This window comes from Gopherus flavomarginatus, chromosome 5 (genome assembly GCF_025201925.1).
Source record: "Gopherus flavomarginatus isolate rGopFla2 chromosome 5, rGopFla2.mat.asm, whole genome shotgun sequence".
In the NCBI taxonomy this organism is placed as follows: Eukaryota; Metazoa; Chordata; order Testudines; family Testudinidae; genus Gopherus; species Gopherus flavomarginatus.
Window position 1 is genome coordinate 95,395,015 of NC_066621.1, and position 21,376 is coordinate 95,416,390.

Genomic DNA, 21,376 nt, shown 5'->3' on the forward strand with positions numbered 1-21,376 from the left:
TGTCACTCTGTTGGAGTTAGCTGACAAGAAGGAACTGAGGGGGCAGTCTAGCCCTATATACCAGCGACTCCAGGGGGCCCCAGAGATGACTCGATAGATACCACTGAGGGAAATACTTTCTGATGGCAGCAGTGGTGGCTCTAGCTTTTTTGCCACCCCAAGCACAGCAGGCAGGCTGCCTTCGGCGGCTTGCCTGTGGGAGGTCCCCGGTCCTGCGGATTCGGCGGCTTGCCTGCGGGAGGTCCCCGGTCCCGTGGCTTCGGCTGCTTGCCTGCAGGAGGTCCGCCAGTCCCGCGGCTTCGGCGTACCTTCCACTGAATTGCCGCTGAATCTGCAGGACTGGCGGACCTCGCGCAGGCATGCCGCTGAAGGCTGCCTGTCTGCCACCCTCACGGGGACTAGCAGGGCTCCCCCCATGGCTTGCTACCCCAGGCATGCGCTTGGAGCGCTGGTACCTGGAGCTGCCGCTGGGTGGCAGTGCTCGAGGCTAGCACACAACTACATTGGAATGGACTTGAGCAACACATTTCAAAAAACAAGCTACGGAAGGCTGGTAACCTTTTTTTCACAACAACTTCGTGATATTTACTGTTGAAAGTGTAGGTGATCATTTGGAGAATCTTCTGTTGCTGACCTCAGTCAGCAAAGCACCTCCATCACCAAATACTGGAACAAAGACAGTACAGCTGAAATCCCAGGCAGATAAAGTGATTGAACACTCTGATGCCTTTTTCCAAAAGATAATTCAACAGAGAAGGATGTTCATTTATTGACTGACCATTGATTTCAGATTTCATTTTTTTTCTTTAGTAATTTCACATTAAGATAGGGCTTGATGGAACAAGGGGTAGAACTGTGGCAGCATAGTTTTTGCTTGTGTTCACCTGTCAGGGCATTATTATAAAGAAGTTTGCAAAACCAGATTTTTAACTTGAATGTGCTTACTGTGGAAAAATGAAAACTTAGTGGGGTTTTTGTCTGTATTGACCAAATGTACACTAGTATTCTTTTAATCTTTTTGCTCCCCTTCTGTCTTTCCAGATACATTAGATCCTCTTTTCATAGATCCAGATTTGTCATGTGGAACCCATACAGGAAGCTGTGGTCATGTAATGCATGCAGCCTGCTGGCAGAAGTAAGAGGCTATCTTTGCAATACTCTTTTTCATATTTTATCTGAAATTGGTGTCTAAAGTTTCTAAGAGTATACCAGCACAACAATACAAAATATTGACGTTCAAATAAGAAGTCAGCCAGTCCAAGTACTCAACCAGAAAAAATCAAAGAAATCTGGTACAAGAGCAGTCTCAGAAACCAACAAGAGGAGCCTAGTCCCCATTGGCCTAAAGAATAGTCCAAGTGGGGTAAAACTGGTCAAGAGCAAGAAGTCAGCTCTCCTAAATGGGACTTGCATCATGCTCTTAAGGTATCCAACAAGGGACTCTGATAAATCTCCAAGAGAGTTACACAGCACATAATCTTTAACCATGCATACATGTCACTAGACCAGGCCTGACTACACGTAAGGACCAAAGAAGGCCTACAATTTCCTCTAGACTGAAATACTTACAGACTCGACTACGAAGGGCTTTTTGTCTATCAATGCTTTTATATCACAATGAGTAACATGTTGGTTAGAAAGACACACAAATATTGACAAAAAGCCTTAGATTCATTTCAGCTGTGAAAAATAAAGTTAGAAATTTCATCACAATGAGATATCAGAAAGATGTGAAGAGCTGGATCACCCTATTATAAGTTACTTTGTGATATCACATGTTACAGACAATATCTTGGAGGCTTTTTTATTTTTATATTTGTATGTGTCAGTTGGCTATAAATAGTCTAGTTATACTTTCAGTGCTTATCTATTTTTAATGTTTTATGGTAAATATCAGCATAAAACAAATAAGCACCCTAAAATCATACAGAAAAATGTTCCTTGAGTATTGTACATGAATGACTTCTATTCTTGGCAGATCCTATCCACATGCATCTAAATAGAACAACAGACATTGGAACCCAGTTTCCATGCCCTTATTAAGAAAAAGTTAGCTTACTCTGTGGAGTCCAGTGGCACCTTAAAAACTAACAGTTTTACTTGGGCATAAGCTTTCATGGGTAAAAAACCCACTTCTGATGCGTCTTCAGACGCATGGGTTTTTTACCCATGAAAGCTTATGCCCAAATAAATCTGTTAGTCTTTAAGGTGCCGCCGGGCTCCTTTTTGTGGATACGTACTAACACGGCTGCCCGTCTGATACTCACTCTGTGGGTAGATAGGATTGAAATAAATGGACAGAAGACTCTTCCCTTATACTAGATTTTGCAGAAGGTTTGAGTATAATCTTTTGCTTATTACATAACTAACACATTAATATATTAGTTTTACTCAAAAGGATGCCTGCCACTTACATTTTAAAGGAATATATATACAGCAGATAAAATACTGCAAAATACGCTTTGTCTAACAGACTGTGTTTGGAATGTATGCACTACCTATGGAATTTCCATTTTACATTTATTGCAACTCTTCTGCCTGTTATATAATTTGGAAAGATAAAACGTGTTTTGATTTTGTAGAGAGTAGTTTCATAAAAATTTTGTATGTTGAGACCATTTTTTTCAGTTCTTTTTCATCTTTCCTTTGTTAGATTTGCTTGCCTTTTCCTTCATTGCTTTTAATCGTCATTTAATTAGAAGATTTTTAGTTTAAATTTAGACCTAAAGTTAGACACACATCCATCTGTAAGCTGCTTGTGTATCTGGTTTTCACATAGGTGCTGATTTTAGATGCTCAACTTTAGGCAAACAGATTTGAAAATTGGGTTCTTTCTGTACTAATGGAGGTATCCAGGCCATCGAGACCATGGGTGAAATCTGCGGGCTTACTGCATATATAGAGAAAATTTACAGTGAAACCTGGAAAAGATCATGCTTATTATACCATCTCCTATTTTAATAGACTGTCTCAAAGTATTCCCATATACATTGAAAAGTAATCTGCTCCTGCTCTTTATTGGGAAAACTATCTCAATTAAACAACTGATTTTCTTTCCTTTGACCACATACTTAATGTGGGTTTCATTGTGTTTTTTGTTTTTAAATTTACTTTTACCACAGTTCGGTGTCTATCCAAGGTGAATTTTCTGTAAGGATATCTTTGAAATATAATATAAATAATCCACTTCCATTTTACTTCATCAAAAACAAGGATATATTTTTGTATCTGGTGGTGAGACTGGATCCTCACAACAGATAAGTCACTTATGGACATTTATCCGTGAAATGCTATTAGTTGTTAAAATAGCATTTATAGGATATTTATATATTTACCTTTGAATGCTGTGGCTTAACTTTAAATTTATGATCTAGGAATATGTGTATATGTGTGAGGTGCTTTATGGTGTAGCATTAGTTTAAAATGTTGGGGGGGTAGCAAATTTCAGAATTGCTTGAGTGTAAATAAATAAAATACACACTTATATGGAGATTAAAAGTAGAGAAAGCTCTCTGCTGTTCTTGCCTGGAAGGTGCTCTGAAATTACCTGGTTCGCATACCTGTTCAAAGATCTAGTTTTGTTTTGCTGTCCAAGCATGTGGAACATCTATGTATTAGTTGTGTAGCAGAAGAGGAATCTGGTTGTTGGCATAGAAAAGTACACACCAGACATACCATTTTGCTCTTTAAATTCTTGTTTCTCTGTTGCACAGAGGCAGTTCTCCTTGCTAGCTGATTTTTCTTTTTAATGTTGCAGGTACTTTGAAGCCATGCAGCTGAATTCTCAACAGCGTCTTCATGTTGAACAGATTTTTGACTTAGAGAATGGAGAGTACCTCTGCCCACTCTGCAAGTCTCTGTGCAACACTGTGATTCCCATTATTCCTTTGCAGACTCAGAAAATAAGCAGGTGAACTCCAGGGACAGTCTGTTTTATGATTCTAGGAATAAAAGTTATCTAGTGCTTGTAGGGGAGCCAACCTCTGATGGAAAGTTTTTTGAATAATCTTTCCAACTGCTTTATGGGGCTGCTTAAATCCTTACTGATCGCCCACCTTGTTGTCTGTCCTGGCATCCAAAATCTGTTCTTGGAAAAAATTTCTAATACCATAGACCACTTAGGTTTCTTACCAATGAGAGAGTATTTCTAGTACTTAATATAAATTCTAAAGTTTAGGTTAATGCTTGCTTATGGTATCTAAATAGTTGTGTAAATGCTAACTCTGAACTTGTTCTTTGTCACAGAGATATGCTATATGTTTTTCAGAGATTAGGCTTCAGGTCATCTGCTTACCTATGTTTTAACGTAACCACTGTTTTTTTTTATTTCTATTCTCAGTGAGGATGCAGAGGCAGTAGCTCAAATTCTGTCCCTGGCTAGGTGGTTGGAGATTGTCATGGCCAGGATATCGGGGTACAGTGCAAAAAACGCTAAAGGTTTGTTATCTTAGCTTTTGAGCTTTACGCTAAGATCATTTCCAGAAAAATACCCTTTGAATTTTTCATTATTATAGCAAGAAAATTTAAATATTTATGTAGAACAGAAAGTGTTCTGAATACAGAATAATCAGCTGGTGTTTTAAGTACAGCGTTTGCTACTTAATTCTTCAGTCATGTGGTCTCACTATGAGGAAATACATAAAAGAAATTTAAGTATTAGTATACTTTTCCTTTGTGAACTGAGGATTCAAACACATTGTATGATCTCTTCTCATCTCTGAAGGCCTCTGTTCTGAAAAATGATGATCAAGGGAAAAAATTTCAAAAATGCTTAGGTGATACAGCAGCCCAAGGGCTTGTCTACACTGCTGCAGATGCGCCACCATAGCACTTCAGTGTAGACATTACCTACGCTGATAGGAGGGTTTCTCCCATGGTCATAAGTTGTCCACCTCCTTGAGAGGTGGTAGATAGTTGGATGGAATTTTTCGGTCAAACTGGCGCTGTCCACGTGGGGGATTAGGTCAGCTCAACTACATAGTTCAGAGGTGTGGATTTTTTGTACCCCTGAGTGGCACAGTCAAGTCAATTAAATTTTCTGGTATAGACCAGGCCTTCGTCTTACAGGGGATTTAGGCTCCTAAGTCATTCCATACTTTTGAGAAATTTACCCTTAAGCTTTAAAAATAGCTCTAAATAAATGAGCAACTGCATTAAATCTTTGAACAATTTTATTAAAGCGGATGATGACATTTTTCCCCTTAAAAAGTAATTATTCATCCCAAAAAGAAACAGAGGTCATTTTCAGTTAATTTTCTAGGCAATCCTAATCTGAGCAACACTTCTGTCGTAGTCTGACTGTGCAACTGTCATGCATAAGTTGTCAGTAATATACAACAAACTGTTTTTAGATACATTCATTTCTTATGGATGTACTTTTTCAGAGTACCCTTAAGTCAGTGACCATTTTTGACACAGCCATGTGTCTGCACTAGTTAATTGAAGCATAAGAGAGCTCCAATAAGGTATCATTAGCTGCAGTCATGGCTGCCTCCTAGCTATCTCAAGAACATTCAAGGAAATGATGGTCTAGGTCTTTAAAAGCAGCACTTCAGTGAAGGGCATCTTTAGGTTACTCTCTTGCAGTGTGAGATACGTATTTTAAAACTGAAACTCACTATGTAAACATATTCAGGTTATGTTGCACAGTGGCACAGCTATTTACTTCACTGAGTGGCATCTTCATGTGTACTTCCACTTTCTTATGACTGGAAGGACTGTGACTTTCTACAATAAGGTATTCAGTGAATGTGACTGTGCTGAGAACTGTAAAGTGAAACTTGACCTTGTTCTGTTTGAGTAATCACTCAGTCAGAATAAAAGGAGAGGTGCTTTCGCATAGTGCAGCATAGGTCTACTTATGCATAGAGCTTCACACTTATTACTCTGTTGCTTTAAATAAGAACGTTAACATTAACTCATTGGAATTAGAGATCATCACTACCTACAGTGAAGCAAAAATATATAATGCCTGTACAGTAACTCTGGAAACTCTGGCTCTGGTATCAACAAGTCTTGGTGTCCAGGAGACACCAGGAATCTGCATTGCCCTAAAGCCTTTTGATTTATATGAAAAGACCTGATACCCCTTAGATCATACTCTGATCCATGTGCCCACAATGGATATCACCAGCTTTATGGTGCCATATGTTTGAGAAGCAAAGTCAGCCTTTGCTAAGCTTCTGACATTTCCAGATATTTATGCTTACAACATTTCCAGAAATTTAATAACTCCTTTCCCTGACCCCCTTGGAAGACCATATTATAACATGCACTTGGCAGGACCAGCAGGAACACAACTCAAAGACCCTATCAGGCTTTTTTGGATTAAAATGTTTTACTGGGAATTCTATGAAAATGAAGAGGGGAATTTAAAATAAAAGGCCAAAAATAAATCTATCTATGAATATTGCAGAAAGCATCAATATGCTTAGTTATAGAATATTGACACATTCCAGGGACCCATACTTAGCAGGACAATTCTCTTTGGCTGTTTCTCTCACTGTCTCCCCTACCAGCCAATCACTGCTTTTGTGCCCCAAATTTCTGAGAACAGAAGAAAATGCTATTTAAGAAGGAGGTTTAGAACACAGATTGGCTGGTGAGAAAGCAGTGGTCTGCTATAATTATTTCAAAAGCAGTTTAAAAGAAAAGGGAAGTCTGTGTATATTGATGCAGTTGTGTTTTAATATGATCTCATTTTTTTTCTGGAAGGAGAGAAGCAAAATGCTCCATGTTTAATCAACAAAGGAATGGGAGACTTTACTTCAGAATTCCATTCCATCCTTAGTTTTGGAGTTCAGCCTTCGTAAGTGTTGCCAATCGTTTGTATTTTACTGGAGGAATCTAAAAGTTCTCTGTTCTGTGTTTTTCTAAAATGATCTAAATGTGTCTCACGATTTTGGAACTTGCCTTCAATTTTTGTACTGGAAAAAGAGTTGTTTGTGTTCTGAGCACAGAACTGGGAGCCAAGAACTTCCTAACTCCATGTGCATTTAACTACTCTGTGCCTTAGTTTTCTCAGGCATCATGTTTCTCTATTTTGTAAGAATTAATGTTTTTGAAGTACTTCATTGATGAAGTTGTTTGTTACAGATTTACTGTGGGGAATGGGATTGGGATGTCTAATATTGTATGGAAAAGAAAATTGTCTGCCCGTTGGGATAGAAAGATTGACTTGACAGATTCTTTGGCTTTGGATCTCTCTAGGGTATGCCTTGGTATTTTCCCTCCCCTCAATATACTGCTCCAGCTAACCAGCCCGCTGTACTTCTACTGCCCACAGCATGCTGAATAATGTAACAGTTCTTCACCCCTTGGATATCTCTGCTATCCAAGCTTAGTGTGGTTATACTCTGAAAAATGTAAAAAAATGCATCAATAGTTCCATATTTCTGTTTTGTTGTTCCATATTAGAATTGCTTCAAGTACAAATAAAAGCTTTTTCCCCAGCTGCTGCTGCAGCAAATGCATTCTGGTCAAAAAGCTAAATTGGGTTCTTCTTCGAGTGATTGCTCATATCCATTCCAGTTAGGTGTGTGCGCCGCGCGTGCACATTCGTCGGAAAAACCCTAGCAACTCAGTGGGCCGGTAGGTCGCCCCCTAGAGTGGCACCATCATGGTGCTCGATATATACCCCTGCCGGCCCACCCGCTCCTCAGTTCCTTCTTACCGCCCGTGTCGGTCGTTGGAACAGTGGAGTGCGGCTTAGCTGACCTCCACTTCCCTAGCTACTCGTAGTTCTCGTATATAGTTATGCAGTTATAATCCTTTTATATATATATTTGTATAGTTATATGTTTTTTCTTTGCTAACATAGTTAGTTTAGTAATAGTTATCGGGGTTCAGGAAGTAGCCCCTTCCCTGCACCCGGTGCCGGAGCCCATGCACGGCTCACCGGGTTTTAAAATGGGCTCGGCCTGCCAGAAGCCGATGCTGAAGGGAGATCCACACAACTCCTGTTTGAAGTCCCTCAGGGAATCACACTTGACAGCTAAGTGCCCCATTTGCAAGGCTTTTAAGCCGAGAACAAAAAGGAGCGGGACTTTCACTTACCACTCCACCTTTGGCACTGAGCGATGATCAAGCGGCTGGCAGAAACGCCTCCTCGGCACCGGACCCCGCTGGTACTGCCAAGGCCTTTCGGCACCGGCGGTCGCCAGCACCGGTCGACTCGGCACCGCTCCCTTCCTCCGAGGTCGAGAGAGCCTACAATTCCTGCTGGTGCCTGACAGCTCCCCGGCACGCGCCGTGGTTGAGCCCCCTGCTCCTGCTGCTTCCGTGCCACCTGCATCGCAGCCAGAGAGCTCGTCTAAGTCGGATCGACCGGCACCGACACCTGCAGAGGCACCGATGACATCGGCACCGTCGATTCCAGTCCCCCAGGGCCATTGAATCCAGTGCTTGACAGCTCCCCGGCACGCACCGTGGTAGAGCTTACTGCTCCCGCTGCTTCTGTGCCAACTGCACCACAGCCAGAGAGCTCGTCTAAGTCAGATCACCCGGCACCGACACCTGCTGAGGCACCGACGACGTCGGCACCGTCGATCCCGGTCCCACAAGGGCCGTCGAATCCGGTGCCTGACGGCTCCCCAGCATGTGCCATGGTTGAGCTTACTGCTCCTGCTGCTTCCGTGCCAACTGCACCGCAGCCAGAGAGCTCGTCTAAGTCGGATCGCCCGGCACCGACACCTACCGAAGCTCTGACGACCTCGGTACCATTGATCCCAGTCCCACGAGGGCCGTCGAATCCGGTGCCTGACAGCTCCCCAGTATGCACTGTGGTTGAGCCTGCTGTTCCCTCCACGCCGGAGACATTACGAACGGCGAGGGATCTCATTGCCATGACAGAGTTGATGCTGCCTGACCCCGTCCTCTGTCAGCACAGCAGAGCGGCACCGTTCATGATCACGGTCCCGCAGACGCTCCAGGTCCCGTCGGCACACCCGACACTACTTGCAGTCCCGGTGCTGATTTCCTCATCGGTACTGGTCGCACTCGCTGCACAGGTCGGTATCCCATTCGCTGACCCGCTACTATTGGCACTGTTCCGACTCCCGGCACCGCGACAGGTACGTGACTCCCGTAGACTCTCCTCGAGCCTCGAGATCTCGGTCGACGTCCCGGCACCGTTCTGGTTGCAGGTCTGGATCTCGTTCCAGGTACCGGTACGCCTCCCGGTGCCGCTCCCCGGTGCCGAGTTGGGCAAGATCCAATAGAGTCAGAGACTCTGCCCATGCTTTTTTTTTAGTACCTCCATGGCCATCCAGACACGCATCCGTGTCATCCCACATGCGCAGATCTTATGCGCAGGACCACGATTCTGATACGCCCCCCGACAACCTGAGGTGGAGGAGGTCCCAGAGGTAGAGGACCCGGTATGGTGCCCTCTAAGGGGTACAACTACTCGTCTGTCCGCTCTCCTCTCTGCTCACTAGTCTTTCAGTCTGTTAAGGAGAGGTATTGGCATGGCCAGCGGGCGCCAGCCCCGAAACCGAAGGAGGCTTGGCGAATGAACCTACTTGGCCGCCAGGTTACTCTGCAGAGGCCCTGCAGCTCTGGGTAGCAAAGCATCAAGCCTTGCTTAGCTGCTATAATTATAGGACCTGGGTGAAGGTAGTTTAGTTTATGGAGTTTCTCCCTCAAAACTCCCGCCAAGAGTTCGCTGCCGTCTTGGAGGACGGGGAAAAAAGGTACCCAGAGCGTCCCTCTAGGCCTCGTTGGAGGCAGCAGACTCAGCAGCCAGGACTCTGGCCTTTGGTGTCGCCATGAGGTGCATCTCATGGCTTCAGGTTTCAAACCTCCGGCCGGAGCTGCAGTATGCCATTCAGGACTTACCCTTTGTTGGTAAAGGCCTCTTTGCGGCAAAGACAGCCCCAGGCTGCGAAGCCTGATGGACAATAGGGTCCTAATGCGCAGCATGCATATGCCAGCGACCAAACGCAGGCCTTTCTGTCCCCAGCCGCCATACTCTGTGCCTAGCCAGAGACAGGACTTTGGCAAACAGCGAGGCCAAGGTGGTCGCAGACAAACGTCAGGACCCCTAAAGAGCCAAGGTCAAGGTCCCTCGCAATTACCACTGGGACCAAAGACGAACCTTCCAAGGTGCGCCTGAGGGCAGTGTACCAGTCACAGGCCGGGATCCCAATCCCGCTTTCTCCTGGCGTGGCCCTAGTTAATTTCAGATCGCTGGGTCCTGCGCACGGTGGAGCATGGGTACCACCTCTAATTTGTTCCAACCCTGTCCCCCTTCAGGGACCCCTCTCACGAGCAATTCCTCGTACAAGAGGTGCAGACGCCGACGGACGAAAGGGGCAAGGGGGTTTACTCCCGTTATGCCCTAGTCCCCCACTCGAACGGAGGTCTCAGACCTTCCTAGTCCTGCGCGGACTCAACCAGTTTAGGATAAGGTTGAAGTTCCACATGGTATCCCTGGGAACCATTATCCCATCCTTGCCTCCTGGGGACTGCTATGCCGCCCTCGATATGAAGGACGCGTACTTTCACAACGCCATCTTCCCTCCGCACAGGAGATACCTCCGCTTTCTAGCCAACCGTCAGTACTTCTGGTTTACGGTCCTACTGTTTGGCCTTTCTGCAGCCCCACAGGTATTGACCAAGTATGTGGCCATAGTCGCCGCCTACCTTCGCTGATGTCGGATATGCGTTTTTCCTTATCTGGACGATTCGCTTATCCGAGGAGACTCCGAGACACAAACCACTCAGCACGTGGGCATCGTCACGGTCTTATTCACAGGTCTAGGCCTGATGATTACTATAGAGCAATCCACTCTGGTTCCCACGCAGAGGTTGGACTTCCTAGGGGCTATCCTGGTCTCCGACCTAGCCGGAGCCTGCTTATCACAGCCGCGGTTTTAGGCGATGGCAACAATCATCCGAGGTCTGCAGACTTTCCCAACGACCTCGGCTCGCACTTGTCTCAGTCTCCTGGGTCCATGGCTGCCCGCAAGTTTGTAACCAAACACGCCAAGCTCCGCCTCCGTCCTCTCCAAGTCCGGCTCACCTCGGCGTACCGCCCGGACAGGGAGCCAATGGTCATGGTAGTCACCGTTCCCTCGAGCACCTTAGGCTCCCTAGAGTGGTGGCTAACTCCCTCCCTGGTGTGGGCAGGGATGCGGTTCCATCCGCCCCAGCCCTCACTGCCCCTGACGACGGACGCGTCATCTCTCTGCTCGAGTGCTCATGGTCACCTCCGAGCTTAAGGCCTTTGGTCTTCTCGGGAGCTGGCATTCCACATCAATGCCCCAAAAATGAGAGTAGTCCGCCTGGCGTGCCAGGGGTTCCAGCGGCAGCTGCGAGGCCGTGGTATCTCGGTGTTTACAGCCAACACAACGGCCATGTGCTTCATAAATAACCAGGGAGGGACATGGTCCTCCCCCCTTTTGTCAGAAGGCCATCCATTTCTGGGACTTTTGCATGGCCCACTCGATGGAGCTGGTGACGTCCTTTCTCCCAGGCTTTCGGAACGCCTTGGCGCTTTGACTCAGCAGGTCTTTCCTGTCTTACGAGTGGTCACTCTGCCCCATGTGAGGCGTTCTGCTTTCCAGAAGTGGAGATTTTTCCTCACATAGACCTGTTCGCTCACCGCGAGAGCAGAAAATGCCAGATGTTCTGCTCCTTCCAAGGTCTCTCCTCGGGATCGATCTTGGACGCATTCCTGATGCCGTGGAAAGGCCAACTCCTTTATGCCTTCCCACTGTTCCCACTGGTTCATTAGGTCCTACTCAAACTCTGCAGGGGCAGAGCGCGCAACATCATGATCACTCCAGCGTGGTCCAGGCAGCACTGATATACCAAGTTGCTTGGCCTGTCAATAACCAACCCAATTACCCTGCCACCCCACCCAGAGCTCATCACTCAGGGCCACGACAGGCTTCGTCACCCGGAGCTGCAGCCTCTTCGCCTCACAGTGTGACTGCTGCGTAACTGAGCCGGGGTGGCAGGAAGCCTTCCACCTGGTCAACGTACCTGGCCGAGTGGAAGCGTTTCTTCTACAGGTGCAATACGCTCGATCTTGCTCCTACTGAGGTCTCGATCCCCTCTATTTGGCCTGCCTCTGGCCTTCAGCGGCAGGACCTGGCGGTATCATGGCTGAGGGTACACTTGGCAGCCATCTCTACCTTCCAGCCAGGCTAAGGTGGACGTTCTGTGTTCTCACACTCTATGGGTTCGAGGTCCCTCAAGGGCTTGGAGCGCTTGCACCCTCGGGTGCGCCGCCCAGCCCCAACCTGGGACCTCAACCTAGTTTTAACCAGACTTATGTCTCCCCCATTCAAGCTGTTCGCGACCGGCCCTCTGCTATACCTGTCTTGGACGACAACTTTCCTCGTAGCTGTTACATCGGCCAGACGAGTCTCCGAGCTCAGAGCTCTTACGGTGGTTCCGCCGTACACTAGGTTTCACAAAGGCAAGGTGCAGTTATGACCACACCCGGCTTTCCTCCCTAAGGTGGTTTCGGCCTTTCATGTTACCCACAGCTGAACGCAATGGGCGCAACAATTGCACTCCCTGGACATCTGTAGAGCGCTCGCATTTATATTGCGCTGACAGAACCATTTCGTAAGGTGCCCCAGCTCTGTCACGGTAGCAGACCAAAGGGAAGGCTTGCTTGTTTTCCTCTCAGAGGATCTCATCTTGGGTGATGGCGTACATCCGCACTTGTTATGATTTGGCTCATATTTCCCCAAGCCACATCACCGTGCATTCTACCAGGGCTCAGGCTTCATCTGCCGCCTTGCTGGCTCGTGTTCCTACCCACGAGATCCGTCGCGCAGCTCCATTGGTCCTCGGTCCATACCTTTGCTTCGCAGTATGCCCTGGTTCAACAGTCAAGAGATGCTGTAGCCTCTGGCTCAGCAGTTTTCATTCTGCCACATTTCACTCCGACCCCACCGCCTACGTAAGGCTTGGGATTCACCTAACTGGAATGGATATGAGCAATCACTCGAAGAAGAAAAGACGGTTACTCACCTTTGTAACTGTTGTTCTTCGAGATGTGTTGCTCATATCCATTCCACACCCGCCCTCCTTCCCCACTGTCGGAGTAGCCGGCAAGAAGGAACTGAGGAGCGGGTGGGCCGGCAGGGGTATATATCGAGCACCATGACGGTGCCACTCTAGGGGGCAACCTGCCGGCCCACTGAGTTGCTAGGGTAAAAGTTTTCCGACGAATGTGCACGCGCGGCGCACATACCTAACTGGAATGGATATGAGCAACACATCTCGAAGAACAACAGTTACAAAGGTGAGTAACTGTCTTTTCTTTGTCAAGCTCAGGCATCATTTTCAGGAAGAAATATTCTGTTTGGAACTTAGTCCAGATCATTGTGCCGCAGTTGTTAGTTATACTTATGCTTACACTTTGAACACACGCAGAGCAGATCTGTTCATTAAGATTGTGCTGGTTTTGCATAGTCACTTTTCTGATCAGAGTTGTCCCTTTTAAGGACTAAGCAGGTACTAACTTTAAGGAGCTCCTGTCTTTTTTAGCAAAATTTCAGAATTTTTAAATTTAATTTTAGATTTGAAATTCTGTTCCCCATTGCTAGTCCTTTATGAGAGATGAATGAGAGGAGAGATGTTTTCAATGTGACAATTAAGTTTCTCTTTTCCCACAGTGTAAGTTAATTTCCCCAATATATCACTTTTTGTAGTAAATAGTTGTTTGTGCTCTTTTCCTGAATACGGGGTATAATATGCCATCAATACTGAGGCCTATATTTTCCCAAATTTGCCCCCAGCTTATTAGCTCTCATCCTTCTTGGTTCTCAGACATTTGCTTGTAGAGGTCACTAAATCAATGCATGTGTATACCAAGGAGAAAACTAAAGTGCAAGAATCTGTACTGGTTCTTCATGATGCATTAGGACTTGTTTTATGGATACAGTCTCTTCCTTGTTTCAGATAAACAGTCTTGGTGTTCAGTAGTTCTTTCACAAGGAACCATTTATCTTATTATTAATGACCTTGTTAACTAGCCATTGACCTTTAAATTGCAAACTGTTACTAGTTCATCAACTGAAGTTGTCCTTGCTTTCCTTCACAGAGCCAAATACTCAAACAGTATTAAGGAGATGCTGGTTCTCTTTGCCACCACTGTTTACAGAGTTGGATTAAAAGTTGCTCCCAATGAGGCTGATCCTCGCATTCCTATGATGACTTGGAGCACGTGTGCTTTTACTATCCAATGTATAGGTAAAGTTTTAGTTTGAATAAGGGTTTATTCAAATGTGAGAGCTGGAGTCCCAGTCATGATAAATGTCTAAGATGATCTGCCAGAGTACAGTCCCACCCACAACTCTGTGTATGTACACAGGTGGCTAGCCTGTGTCATCCCCCATGCTGCTACAGCTACACTGCTATTTTTCACAAGTGAGCTCAATTGAAGCTAGTTCAGATATTGCGTGCACATACTACAGTTGTGCCTCGTGATTGCTGTGTAGACATACACTGTGACAGCTGTCCAACAGGGTTCATTAAGCTGTATAATCTCTTGTCGTCTTTAGCAAAATATGTTAGAATTAAAAATGAGGTTGAGTGCTCTTCACCTCGATTTTGCCTAAAGAAGAATTTCATGATGGTTGCCTTTATAATTAAAGGAATTGTGGGGATGATAGAGATGCCTAATTGAATTGAAACAACAGGGAAATCCTGAGGACTCTTCATTGGACCAGTTTTTGAGTTAAGTTGCAAAAAATGCCACTTAATCATCCCTGAATGAATTGTATGGTGTTTTTCATTACTTCCTCGGTGTTACTCCCAATGGAACTTTCTCAGAATTGAAGCAGTGTGGACTTGCCTTGACTTTCCTTGAAACTGCTCTCTGGCAAAGATGCTAAGAGGGTGCCTTGTAGCAATTTTAAAAATGATGTCTAGTTTCTCCCTGAAGAAAGGTCTGTTTTTACAAAGGTGAAATAATCTGTACCGATAAAAAGTATTGCATTGCTTGGCTAATGTATTTATTGTTCAGCTTTCAGCCTCACTTCATCTGTTTGCACCGTTTGCATAGCTATAATCCCCCGTAAACATTATTTAGTTGGATGTGCCATTTTGCCTCAACATAGCTGATAAGATGCAAATTCAGTCCACTCTAAATATATAGTGGACTTGATCCACCTGGAGCAACAGCATTGCAAATGTGGAGCACTGGGAGCCCCCCAACTGGGTTAGAATTAACGTGCCTCCTTAACTACTGTGCACGTTGCATTCAGCTGATCTCCAAAATAGGATAGTGGGCTGACACACTCCATGTAGGAGGAAACCTGTTGGTTGTCAACAAAGAAATAAAGTGAAGTGGTAGTTATTCACAGATGTTAGTGGTAGAACCGGCTATGGAGTAAAGTGAGAAAATCAGATGTATGATCAGGCAAAGCAGATATAATTTTTACAACCTTTCTGAAAGCTCTCTCCTCCTTCTCATAAATCTCTGAAGATCAGTATATGTGGGAACATCCAGCAGTAAAACACAGGGAAACTATTGCAGGCCTCCATGCAGTTGTAAAATAAAATTGTCTGCTTGGTTTCTTGGGACACATGCTATTTTTTAACCTACTCATAACATGCATTTTGAGTGAGTGCTTGCACACGTATTTCACGCAGGTATGTGCATGCTGGAGCCAGAGAATTTTCTGCAGATGTGTGTCAGCCACACATGAGACCTGCACATACTTGTGGTCCCTCCAAAGGCTATATAAGAGTGGCACCAACCTGAATCCCCTCAGTTCCTTCTCATCACCTGTAACCAGAGCTAGAATTCCCCATATGGTTTTTAATTCTGCATAGTCAGCAAGGTTAGTTCACTACTTTACCTCGAAGTAGTTAGTCAGCAGTTATTACCCAGTAGTTAAGTTTCATCTTTGTTTTTTTTTAAGTTATTTTAATAGTTATATTTTGGTGCAAGGCACTGGTGGCATGCAGTACTTGCTGGGTCTTTAGCCATTGCCCATCATATGGAATGTCTATCTTGAATAGTGACTCCCAAGACACATGCACGCACTGCCTTTTTTGCCTCAGCATTGGACACATTGACAGGTGCATCTGCTAATTATTTGAAGAAAAGAATGCAGATTTCCAGAGATTTGTGCTTCAAACCCCATCTTATGAAGCAGGTGATAAGACTTGCTTTGGTCCCAGGGCCCTTGAGTGAAAGTCCTACTGCACACATGCAGTCTATTACCATGGCTGCTGTGGCCTCGGACAGACCCCTAGACTCCAACTCTTCTCTCCAGGGAAAGAGGGAGTCAGTCTTCTCCATGACCTCCCCAAAAGAGGACCCATAAGACAGACTGGAGCCACTCAATTTTTTTTTTTTTAAGGCTCCTCCTCTTCAGAAAAGGACTTGGAACATCACTGAGGGTCTTTGGGTACTCAGGCTGGCTTATCAGCCTATATCTCTTCAGTCCTGTGGCAGGAAGATATTGATAGCATCCTGACAACTGTTACCATGTGCTGGTTGGTAGCCACTGAGTCCAGTACCAATGGGGACACAGTTTCAGCTCTGATGTTATTGGTATCAGTGGCCCCGCAAGTTTATGAAGCAGTAAAAGACTTGCTCTGCCTCTCCATCCTGGACTCTCCTATGATGCAGGAGTCCACTGCATTGGCAGCACTTTCTGCTATCCCAGGCCCATCTGGATCCTCCGCTCCAGTGCAAGCAGAGCCAGTGTTAGTATTAGCTAAGAAATATTGCAAAGACTCTTCCCCGGTACCATCTTTGGCATTGGCGCCACTACAGTCTTTGACGTCGGTATCAGTTATGCTACCTGCCTTGGCATCTGTGGCTTGATGCTAGAGTGTTCAGCTGAGTTGATACCAAGTATAGCCTGTGCTTCAGCCCTGATTATGACATCTTTCCCAGCATCAATTTATGGCGCCTCAACACCTCAGGATGCTTTTGCAGTACCGTCTACCTTCCATGCCTCAGTATTGAGGTTGCCTCTTCACAATGGGCTGTAGATAGTCACCTCATCAGGCATTGCACCTCCCGATGCCCACTGGATACTCTGGCTCCTCAAAGTCTGTTTCAGAATCCTCCAGTACTTTGCCAACCCCTCTGAGGTGTACTTAGTCACCTCCTGAAGGAAAGCATCGTTACCCACCACTGGGAGTGGGACCAATTGTTGTGGCCTGGTACCTACTGGACATCTATGACGTGTTCTCCCTCAGTGGCCTTTTTGGAATTACGGGGGTGTTTTGCAATCCCACAGATCTCAATCACCTGCCAATTGAGAGGAAGGTTCCCAGAGAGTTTGACAGAGCAGGTTCCAGAACCACCTAAGTTGGAAGCATGCAGAGATACCGTTCCCTCTGAGCAGCTAGTGCTGCAGGAAGAACCACCGGAGGAGCAGCCAGCTCTTCTACAAGAGGATCCATGCTGTCTTTCTCATCACCTGATGACTCAATGATCCCAGACTCCAGTTCCTAGGAATTTTTAAGCCTTATCAAGAACTGCTGAGGAGAATGGCAGTGACTTTAGGCACTCAAGGTGAGTTTGTGCAAGAGAACGTTCACAGGCTTTTTGGATATTTTCCAGGTGGCACCTGGGAGAATAGTCCTCCCAAATTATGAAGCTCTTCTAAACCTTACGGCACACATCAGCCTCCTTAGCTATATACACTGGGATATGGTATCATTTATCCATGCAAGGCTTTGAGTACTTTTATTCCCATCGTGCCCCAAACTCCCGGGTAGTTACATCTGCCAGTTGGAGATCACATCAAGGGTGATGTAAATTAATCCCGCCCCCCCCCCCAAAAAAAAAAAAAAAAAGAGACCAAGATAATTGATTTGTTTGGGAGAAACATTTATTCCACCTCCTCTCTCCAGATGCGGATAGCAAAATATAACTTTCTAAACTGGGACATAATGTGCAAGTTTACTGACGGACTACCAGAAGATGCAAGGGAGGAATATAAGGCTTTCCAGGCAAAAGGTTTTGTGGTGACCTAGACATTGATCCAGTCTGCACTTGATGCAGCAAACTTTTCTAGAGCAGTGGTTTTCAACCTTTTTTCATTTGCGGACCCCTAAAAATTTTCAAATGAAGTTGCAGACCCCTTTGGAAATCTTAGACACAGTCTGCGGATCCCTCAGGGTCAATGGATCACAGGTTGAAAACCACTGTTTTAGAGTGATGGCCTGTGCAGTAACACTGAGGATAGCCTCCTGAGTATTAAACTTTGGCTTAGCCTTGGACAGTGTCTCACTTCTGTTGTTGGGTTTAGTGTGCAGCTCCTGAGTGGTTTTGGGGACCTTTGTTACTCACAAGGTCGGACTAGATGATCTGATGGTTTTTTCTGGCCATTAACTCTGACATCCAGCAAACCATAGAGCAGTGGTTCTCAACCAGGGTTACATGTACCCCTGGGGGTATGCAGAGGTCTTCCAAAGGATACATTAACTCATCTAGCTAGTTGCCTAGTTTTACAACAGGCTACACAAAAAGCACTAGCAAAGTTAGTACAAACTAAAATGTCATACAGACAATGACTTATGTATACTGCTCCATATACTGTACAGTGAAATGTCAGTACAATATTTATACTAAAATTCATGTATTTTATAATTATATGGCAAAAATGAGAAGCAATTTTTCATTAATAGTGTACTGTGACACTTCTGTGTTTTTTATCTCTGATTTTGTAAGAAAGTAGTTTTTAAGTGAGGTGAAACTTGTGGGTATGCAAGACAAATCAGACTTTTGAAAAGGGTACAGTAGTCTGGAAAGTTTGAGGACCTCCCATTTGATAGGTTCTGGTTTTCAGATAGAACTGATGGAACTTTACAGTCGTTTAGACTCTTATGCTACCCTTTTGTTCATAGGGGTTCTATACCCCAACCTCCAAGAGGCATCAGTACAGACTCCTGCAACAGTATCAACATCAGTACTATAGGTAGCATTTATACCCACCAAGGCAGCATGATTTTTCTAGAAGGAAGCTCAAATCAGAGAGAAAGAGGCACTCCAACTCCAGCTTGTCCTCAGTCAGCTGTGGGAAACAGCCTATTTGACTGCTTCTTTGAGGACAGCAATACAGGTGTCAGTGATCTTCCTATTATCTCCTTCCTCCCCCCTATATTGGGACCGATTGTCCCATTTCCTCAGTGCTTGGGAAACCATAACAATTAACAAATATTCCTAAGCATTGAAACACTGTCTACACTGGCAACGCTGAAGTGCTGCTGCACCAGTGCTTTAACATGCCTTGTGTGGTCACAGTGCAGAGCTGGGAGAGAGCTCTCCCAGCACTCTAAAAAACCCACCTCCATGAGGGGCGAAGCTACCAGAAGAATTGGATACAATATTTAAGGGCTTGTCTACACTGGCACTTTACAGCACTGCAACTTGCTGCACTCGGGGGTGTTTTTTCACATCCCTGAGTGAGAATGTTGCAGTGCTGTAAATTGCCACTGTAAACAAGCCCTTAAATATTGTATCCAATTCTTCTCCACACACCTTTCCCACCCTCCTACCCCTTCCCTTCTCAGTTACCCTTCTCACAAGTCAGTGTTCTTGCAAGAAGATCACACCTGCTCACTCTAAGGGCCATTGAAGAAGTTCCCCTTCAGCACTAAGGAAAAGAGTGTTCATCTCAATACTTGCTGATCCCCAAGTTCAAGCGGGCTCCGAGACCCATATTGGACTGTTGAAATCTCAACAAGCATATTATGTATGCAAGATTTCATATGATTTCCTTAACATAAGTCATACCTTTCTTAGATTTCAATGACTGGTTTTCTGCCCTTGATCTCCAGGGAACTTACTTCCATGTGGCAGTACTGCCAAGTTACCGAAAGTCTGAGGTTCGTAGTAGAGGCCGAACGCTATTAATACACAGTACTTCCCTTTGGCCTGTTGTCAGCCCTGACCGTGTTCACCAAGTGAAGGGTGATGATGATGTCCTATTTGAGGAGAACGGGAAGTCACTTCTTCCCTTATGTAACAATCAGCTGAACAGATATTCCCTTGGACAAGTTGACCTGAATTCCTCCTGCAGTCCTACATTTCCTAGAGTGGTGGATGGATCAGAACAACTTATGCTGGGGTGTACCTTTTTCTTCCCGCTTCCATCCAGGACAGTTATTACCACCAACACCTCTCTTGATAGGTTGGAATGCTCACCTAGAAGGGTATTGAACACAAGCATTATGAACAGAGCACAAAGTGACTTCATATCACCGCACCTGAGCTCCAGGCAGTTCACAAAACTTTGCTATGTTTTTCTCTCTCACATCAAGGGGTTGTTGGTCCAGATACTGACCAACTGTACAACTGCAATGTACTACCTAAACAGATAGGGAGGGACATAATCCAATCATGTTTGTTGAGAAGCTATGAATCTGTGGGACTTTTGCATCCAGGAATGCATTACTCCCATTGCCACTTGCATAACTGCTTCCTAGAATCAGTTGGCCAATCACCTCAACAGGAGATTCTCCCAGAATCAAGAGTGGTTCCTCAAGAGCAGTGTGTTCAGGACCATCTTCCAAGTTGGACATATTCCAGCAGGCATCCTTTTTGCAACAAAAGACAACAAGAAATACCACTAATTCTGCTCTGAAGTGGGTTACAATCCATGCTTACTGACTGGTACCTTTCTTCTGAGGTGGGGATTGAGTCTCACGTATGCATTGCTCCTTATTCCACTTGTCCCACAAGTTATCCTCAAATTGAAACAAGATCAATTCTCACTGCACCAGCGTGTTCAAGACAGTGCTGGTTCTTGGATCTTCAGAGTCTCTCAATTTAGCTTTCATGGCCTCTGCCGCCTCCTTCCAGGCTTGCTCTCTAAGCAACAATGATGGCTATTGTACCCACATCCCAAAAGAGTGCACCTCACAGCGTGGCTGTTGAGTGGTTAGATCAAGTTGAGGAGGACTGCTCACAAACAGTTCAGGAACTATGGCTTAATGCTAGAAAGCAGTCCACTAGATCCACTTATTTGAACACTAAGTGGAAATGTTTTTCAATCTGGTCCATTCCTCAGTGAATATAGCCAGTAGAAGCTAAGATTCAGGACATTTTAGAGTATTTGTAACATCTCTCATCCTTGGGTCTTTCTCTGAGCTCCCTCAAGAATTCACTTAGCAGCAATCTCAACAATCCATCCCCCCGTTCAGGGGCAACTGTTTTTTCGCAACCCCATGGTCTCTAGATTTTTAAAATGGTTGCTCAGCCTTTTCCTCCCATCACTTTGGACCTTAATATCATATTAGTTGCTTTGATGGGTCCCCCATTTGTGCCTTTGGCCACCTGTTCATGGCACCACCTCTATCAGAAGGCACTCTTTCTCATTGCCTTTATGTCAGACAGAAGAGCGGGTGAGCTTCAGGCTCTGATGGCAGGACCTCTATATAA

General features: G+C 45.3%; 1 protein-coding gene and 1 long non-coding RNA gene across 7 annotated transcripts in view; one reads left to right on the top strand and one right to left on the bottom strand.

The window, feature by feature from the left end:
• Positions 1-21,376, top strand: part of UBR1 (ubiquitin protein ligase E3 component n-recognin 1) — a 166,321-nt gene that overhangs the window by 104,772 nt on the left and 40,173 nt on the right. For all 6 annotated transcript variants that reach the window (XR_007774739.1, XM_050956025.1, XM_050956026.1 and 3 more), the window contains 5 exons: positions 1,042-1,135; positions 3,758-3,910; positions 4,340-4,437; positions 6,715-6,808; positions 14,066-14,214. Coding sequence is in view for 5 of the 6 variants with exons in the window: in XM_050956025.1 (XP_050811982.1) it covers positions 1,042-1,135; positions 3,758-3,910; positions 4,340-4,437; positions 6,715-6,808; positions 14,066-14,214 (588 nt within the window). In the remaining variant the exon portion in view is untranslated. The remainder of the gene's footprint in view (positions 1-1,041; positions 1,136-3,757; positions 3,911-4,339; positions 4,438-6,714; positions 6,809-14,065; positions 14,215-21,376) is intronic.
• Positions 1-21,376, bottom strand: part of LOC127052434 (uncharacterized) — a 128,545-nt gene that overhangs the window by 98,543 nt on the left and 8,626 nt on the right. The window lies entirely within an intron of this gene.